We start from the raw sequence: 6,804 nt of genomic DNA, 5'->3' as shown, positions 1-6,804 counted from the left end.
TCTCACTAACCAAGCTCTGCGGGGCGGGGGTTGGTGCAGACACCAGGATGCCCTTTTGTTCATTGACAGTGAGAAAGAGAGTTGTAGGGGTCCAGCCCCTCACAATCCCCTCTGGACACTGCTACATACACCCAGGGGCACAAGGTATCTGAGAGGGGCCTGACAGGGAAGAGCTAGTACCCTGAAATTAGGACCATTTGAGGAGGACAATTATTTACAAAAGTGTGGGTCATAATAATAGGGGGAGATAAGGAGTATGGGATGGTGTCATGGCCCAAGAGGGCTTTTGTAGCCAAAGGACTAAAGAAAGCACCAGACATGTTCCGAGACATGAGCTTTTATTATAGGGTTTACCCACAGGGTAGGGAAGTCGAGCCACATTGCCCTGAAATCAGGATCTTCTCTGAATGGATTCAGGAGCTGCTCTGAATGGTGGCCAGTTCAGAGCACAATGTGGAAATAGTCTGCCCTTTGAGGGGCTGAATAAGCTGGTTATAGGGGCTTGACATTCCAATGGGTATGAGAGCATAAGGCAGGGAGCGGGGGTCGTGCAATGTAGGGAGGGGTTGATTGTAATCACCAGGGAGGAGGGGAGGATTATAGAGATAGCAGTATCTCAGTGAGTCTCAGGGACGGGGTAGTTTTGGGAATAGATTATAGTTAACATCTGATATTACAAGGAGAATAGGTCCTAGTCAAGCAAACTGCTACGTACCGTTTTCAAGACACTTGGGGGCCAGGGGCTCCCACAGACGGTTTGGGTGTTCTTTTTATTTCTTTTCTTTTTACATTTTTTTCTTTATTTTGGAGTAATGAAAATGTTTGAAAATTGATTGTGGTGATGAATGCACAACTATACAATGATACTGTGAGCCACTGCTTGCATACTTTGGATGGATTATATGGTATGCAAGTACATCTCAAAAAAATGGCATTAAAAATGAAAAAAAAAAAAGAAGAAGAAGAAAAAGTGTGGGTCAGGTGTAGGGGAACCACAAGGGGCAAAGCAATAACCTGGGGTGAGAAGCAAAGGAGCTGTTACTACCCCAGACCCAAAGGCAAGGAGGAGGGAGGGCTTACAGCAGAGGTTCTTAACTTATTTTGTGCCACGGATCCCTCTGGCACTCTAGTAAAGTATAAAATTTAAAAACATAAACAAGATAATTATATTGAGTTCCATTTATCAGAATATCAATAAAAGCTTGTGATAGAATAACTTATGTACTTCTTTATTACTGCATTAAATAACAAGACAATATATTCCAAATACGGGCAAACTGAAGTTAAATTTTAATACGTGAAAGACATCAGTGCAAAGGGGGTTGTTGCTGGGTTGGAATAAGAACTTTGAAAAGTGAAGTCGTTTTTGACAAGGCCACGCACTCAATGTACCTTTTTTCCCCACCCCAATTCACAGACCACCTCCAATCTCTCCCCTGGGCTACTGAAACCTGTAAGAAGACAGACCCATAGAGCCAGTGGCCTAGAGAGTATTGCCCTTAGGTGGCGTTTGTGCAGCCAGTCTGCCATGACCTTGTGGGAAGGTAGCCAGGGGAATGAATATCCTCAACTAAGTGTCCTCCCCCTGCTGTTTTCCTTCCATCCTCTCCATCAGCCGGGCCCAGCTGGAAGTCAGAGGCCCCTCTGATGCAGCCTCTAGGGGCAGAGAACAAAGTGGAAGAAGGGAAATGGAGGGACAAAAAGACAGCCAGGGCACACACACAGACAAGATTTCTGGGCAGAGCATTCTCTTCCTGTGGGCACACTCCGTGGGGCATATTTCTAACCAGCAGTTCTCCTACAAGCAGGAATCATAACAAGGACCTTCAGCAAAACGGTCCCGGTCTCCGTGAGGGGCTCAAATCTCGTGGGGTTCTAGCAGGTCTATTTCTTGAGACCACTCAGCATTCTCCCCCTGAATGCTGACAGCTCGCTCCTCTGGGTTGTCCGCAAGACAGTCTTGGCCTTTGGTGACTCCTCTTTTTCCCGGCCTCCAAGGCTGACCAGCCCAACCACTCGTGGACCCATCTTAAGCTATGTTGTTAACACATTCAGCCAAGGCACACCCAAGCCTTTGGACCTGGGAACCGCTCTGTTTCTTTAAGGCGGGGGCGCGCAAACTTGAGTGTGCATCAGAATCACCTGAGGTGCTTATTAAACAGCAGGTTGTTGGACCCCAGCCCACCCCAGCCCAGAGTTTCTGATTCAGGTTTGGGTTGGGTCCCAACACTTTGCATTTCTAACGTTTTTTCACTTGATGCTCATGCTGGCCTAAGGACCACTCTTTGAGAACCACTACTTACTTTCCTTCTTTTTCTTTCTTTCTTTCTTTCTTTCTTTCTTTCTTTCTTTCTTTCTTTCTTTCTTTCTTCTCTTCTTTCTTTCTCTCTCTCTCTCCCTCTCTCTCTCTCTCTCTCTTTCCTTCCTTCCTTCCTTTCTTTCTAAACTAAATTCAGTTTTATTGACATATATTCACATACCATACAACAATCATCCATGGTGTACAATCAACTGTTCACAGCACCATCATATAGTTATGCATTTATCACCCCAATCTATTTTTGAACGTTTTCCTTACATCAGAAAGAATCAGAATCAGAATAAAAAATAAAAGTAAAAAAGAACACCCAAATCATCCCCCCTCATCCCACCCTAATTTTTATTTAGTTTTTGTCCCCATTTTTCTACTCATCCAGCCATTTCAGTTACACTGTCACCCCTTGTAATCTACATTGTTATACAATCGTCTTCAAGAGTCAAGGCTACTTGGTTGGAGTTTGGCCAACAGGCCTCCCGGCTATTCCATGAATACTCCAGATATCTAGACATGCTCTCACCTCAGGTTCCCTCTGCCTGAAATGCTTTTCTTCATGATATCCACATGCCTTGTTTCCCTCACCTCCTTGAAATCTTTGTTTGAATATTACCTTCTCAGAGAAGCCTTCCCTGACCATGCTATTTAAAATTGCTGCTGTCCCCCAGCACTGCCTGTCCTGCTTCCCTACATTGCTTTTCCCCCTAGGCACCTATTACATCTAATATATTTATTTATTTTTATTGTCTGCCTATAAAGGACAAGAACTTTTGTTTGGTTCACGGGACCTAGGAGCATGCTTGAAATATAGTAAGCACTCAATAAACAGTTGTTGAATGAATGTATGGATCAAGGAATGAATTCTTCACCACCAGGCCCTGAGACCATTGGAAGTGCAGGGTTGCAGCTCTCTCTGCAGGGGAAGACAGCAGCTGCAATAAAGGGAAGTAAAGAAGTCAGAGTCCACACCAGCTCGCTCCCTGCATCTGCATGGGCCAGGGAGAGGGCAGTGAGAAGTAAAAACTCCCAGAAGCAGAGAGGGAAATAGGTTGGGGGGGAGGGAAGAAGGAAGGTGTCTCCATCCACGCTGGGGCAGGGTGGATGGATCTCTGGGCTGAGAGTTTGGACAAGGATGTCTCAGGGAGAAGGACGCACCATCCTTACTTCCCCTAGAAGAGACTAGCCAAAGACAGCAGCAAAGGGAAAAAAGTTATGCTAAGAGGGCCTTAGTTATCAGAGGCTACTCACCCACTCTGTTGACTCCACAGTGACCAGCATCACCACTCCCCAACACACACAGGCAAGTGTGCATGTGCACGCACACACACACACATACATGCACAATTGTGTCTGGCCCTGGTTCTTGTGTCTACAAATGCTGTCTCTCTCAGCACCACTTTCAGTTCCTCCAAAGAATCTATTCACACCCTTGCATTCTTGAGCTCTGTAGATCTTACTAAAGATTTCAAAGGCAATAAGGTGAGGGATTACATTGCACATCCTACATTTGAACTCTTTCCTTAGACATTTCCATATTTGCAAGTCTCTGGAGCTGCTGGGCTGGGAGAGAGTTCTCTCCCTTTCCAGACCCTGTACCCATCTTGCCACCCTCCCAGAGCTCCCAGCAGCCTTCAGATTCTTCTGCCCACAGTGCAGAAAAATTCAGCCAGCCCTCCCTCAGCTTCCTATCCAAACCTGCATGCCCAGACTCATGAAACCCAAAGAAATGAAGGGCCTTCTAGTTACCTGAACCACAGGACTTGTTTGAAGCCATTTGTTCCTGAAAATAAATGTCTCCGGGGTCTTATGGGCCCCTTACCCCACACTCCATTGGGTTATCAAAAGAGTTCTCTCACACCCACACAAGGCTCTCACTAAGAGGAATTTGGGAGGATGTTATTTTCTCATCTTGATTCTACACCCAGCTCCCCCTTCCTCCTTGGGTGCTAGTGTCAGCAGACGCTGATGGGGAAGTGCAACCTGCGAGGGAATGAGTGGAAAGGGGAAGTTTGGGAGGAAGGGCTCTGAGGAGGTCAGTGGGAGACGAGAGCAGGCAGACAGAGAGACGGCCAACTTGCTCGGTCTCCCTACCTCCATCAGCCTCTGCTGAACCATGAGCCAAACCAGGGATTTACAGGGTAGGGAAGATGGACTAGGCAAGAGCATAAAATGGCAGCAAGGAGATGACAGACCTGGGTTGGAGGCAAGGAGGGCAGTGAGCTGAACTCCGAAGGCAGAACTGTAGATGTCCTTGGCTGGGTGTGGGGGTGAGGAGAGCAGGAAGGGGACCGATATCGATAAACCTTTATGCCCACTCAGGGGGAAAAGCTTTCGGACTACTGAAGGCCCAGCAGGAAGAGAGACTTGACGAAATCAACAAGGTAAAAAGGAAGAACTGAGGGGGCAGGGCTAGGGGGTAAGGGGGCTGGGACTGGGAGGGCCTACCAGGCTTTTACTCTGCCCCCCGCCCCACTCCACAGCAATTCCTGGACGATCCCAAATACAGCAGTGATGAGGAGCTGCCCTCCAAACTGGAAGTTTTCAAGAGTGAGGGGGAAACTGCAGCGGGAGAGGTTGGGTGTGGGGAGTTAGGATCCCCACAAGAACGGAGCGGGACAGGAGAGGCACAAAATGTACTTTTGCATAGGAAAGGAAGAGGCTGTCTCTTTGGCCCCCCAGTTTGCGGTCCCTTTCCCTGACCTGTCCCTCTCAGCCCACTCTCTAGTTCCCTACATCTTACCAGGCCCCCAAACCCGCCCACCCCCAGCTTGGCCTGTCTGCCCTGCTTCCTCCTCCCGCATCTTCTGGTATCTTCTGCCTGTGCGCCATCAGCCACCCCTTCTTCACTCCCCTGCCCAGCCTCTGCCTGTGACCCTCCAGCTGGCACTTATCCGCTTATCTTCCCCTCCCTGATCTCTCCCCCAACCCAGAGAAATACATGGAGTTTGACCTGAATGGAAACGGAGATATCGGTGAGGAAAGTGATTTGGGGGTGGGAATGGGCAGATCTAGGAAGGGGGAGGTCCCTCCTAAGGGGCTCAATGCCTTTTCCACCTGAGTAGAGAGAAGGGGAATGGGAACATGGAGGTGGGTGAGGAGAGTGTGAGCACATGTGCCTGTGCCTCCCTCTCCTTCCCCTCCATCATCTGCCACCAGATATCATGTCCCTGAAGCAAATGCTGGAGAAACTTGGGGTCCCCAAGACCCACCTGGAGCTAAAGAAATTAATTCGGGAGGTGTCCAGTGGCTCTGGGGAAACGTTTAGCTACCCTGACTTCCTCAGGATGATGTTAGGCAAGAGATCGGCCATCCTTAAAATGTAAGCATCTAGTTCCAGCCTCCCCCAGACTGCCCCCAGGCTCACCTTCTGCACATTCCTCAGCATCCATTTCTTCCATCCTTAGCGACCATTCCAAGGTCCTCCCCCCAACTCCCATCTGAGGTTCTATTCCTCACAGATCCCCCACCATTCCCACCCCTGCCCTTCCTCCTGACAACCCCCTCCCCACCCCCACCCCACCCCCTCCTGGACTTTCACAGCAGCCTAAGATTTATCCTCCTGAGAAGAGTGTCCCCTGACCTCTGCGTCTTTTCCCATCTCACCCCAACCAGGATCCTGATGTATGAGGAGAAAGCAAGAGAACAGGAAAAGCCAACGGGCCCCCCAGCCAAGAAAGCTATCTCTGAGTTGCCCTGACTTGAGGGAGTGAGGTGGGCCTGAAGGGCTTCTAGTGACCCCAATTTGGAAGAAGACAAAATTGTGAGCCAGAGTCAAACTGTAAATTAAATAAATTATCCTCTCCTCCTCTTCCAGATCCAGTCAGCTTGGTCTTTGGGGGATTTTTTTCCTGGGTTGGGGGAGGAGGGAAGGATGGCAAGGATTTGCCCATATGAGCAATCCATCAACAATTCTGTAGCGTCTACTACATGCAGATGGTTTTGTGCGCCGAGGGGGATTCCAGATGTGTAAGACAGCCTTGACCTCAAGGAATTTAGGCGGGAAGAAAAGACATGTAGAGACAAAGATATATCACACAGGCCCATGGTCACTTTCTCAAATAGCAAAGATTACCTTGAGCCAACATTGTATACTACTAAGAGATTTGGACTTGGTAAATTATTCACCCCCTCTAAGTCATTTGAAAATGGAGATAACATGACCTACATTGCAATGTCTGATACAGCATAAGCCCTCAATAATGTTTAAAACTTGAATGGATGGATGGATGAAAGAACTGGCCTTAATGGACAGAATAAAAGATACACAACACTATAGGGCCTCATAATTGATGAGTTAAATGACACACTGAGGTCCTTTAGAGGACAAACGTGTGCGGCTGTGCTATAGAAACTGAGTCTAGCTAATGAAGGGGAAAGGTTGTTTTATTGGAAGGATACTGAGGGCAGCCCCAGGTGGCAGAAGAGGCTAAACAGATAGTTCCAAGGGGCTTCAGTGAGATGGTTCCCAGGCCTTTTCTCCCAGGGTCCAG

At 48.2% G+C, this 6,804-nt stretch overlaps 1 protein-coding gene across 2 annotated transcripts; it reads left to right on the top strand.

The window, feature by feature from the left end:
• The first annotated feature begins 4,299 nt into the window (after positions 1 to 4,299).
• Positions 4,300 to 6,137, top strand: AIF1 (allograft inflammatory factor 1). Of its 2 annotated transcripts, XM_037843551.1 has the most exons (6): positions 4,301 to 4,452; positions 4,634 to 4,695; positions 4,795 to 4,861; positions 5,245 to 5,286; positions 5,471 to 5,633; positions 5,927 to 6,137. In XM_037843551.1, exons 1-6 carry the CDS (start codon positions 4,428 to 4,430, stop codon positions 6,009 to 6,011), a joined length of 444 nt encoding a protein of 147 aa, XP_037699479.1. In that variant the 5' UTR covers positions 4,301 to 4,427; the 3' UTR covers positions 6,012 to 6,137. The 2 variants fall into 2 exon arrangements, with proteins under 2 accessions (XP_037699480.1, XP_037699479.1); XM_037843552.1 differs by lacking the exon at positions 5,245 to 5,286 and having other exon boundaries at positions 4,300 to 4,452.
• Positions 6,138 to 6,804: the final 667 nt, after the last annotated feature.

The sequence above is a fragment of the Choloepus didactylus genome, chromosome 7 (genome assembly GCF_015220235.1).
Source record: "Choloepus didactylus isolate mChoDid1 chromosome 7, mChoDid1.pri, whole genome shotgun sequence".
NCBI classification, from domain to species: Eukaryota; Metazoa; Chordata; class Mammalia; order Pilosa; family Megalonychidae; genus Choloepus; species Choloepus didactylus.
Note: the sequence above shows the minus strand (reverse complement) of the source record. Positions and strands in the feature narration are given on the sequence as shown.

Coding starts and splice junctions, on each gene's coding strand:
- AIF1 (XM_037843551.1), top strand. CDS start 4,428: ATGAGCCAAACCAGGGATTTACAGG. Junction 4,696..4,794: donor GACTTGACGAAATCAACAAG/GTAAAAAGGAAG, acceptor CCCACTCCACAG/CAATTCCTGGACGATCCCAA. Junction 5,287..5,470: donor GAATGGAAACGGAGATATCG/GTGAGGAAAGTG, acceptor ATCTGCCACCAG/ATATCATGTCCCTGAAGCAA.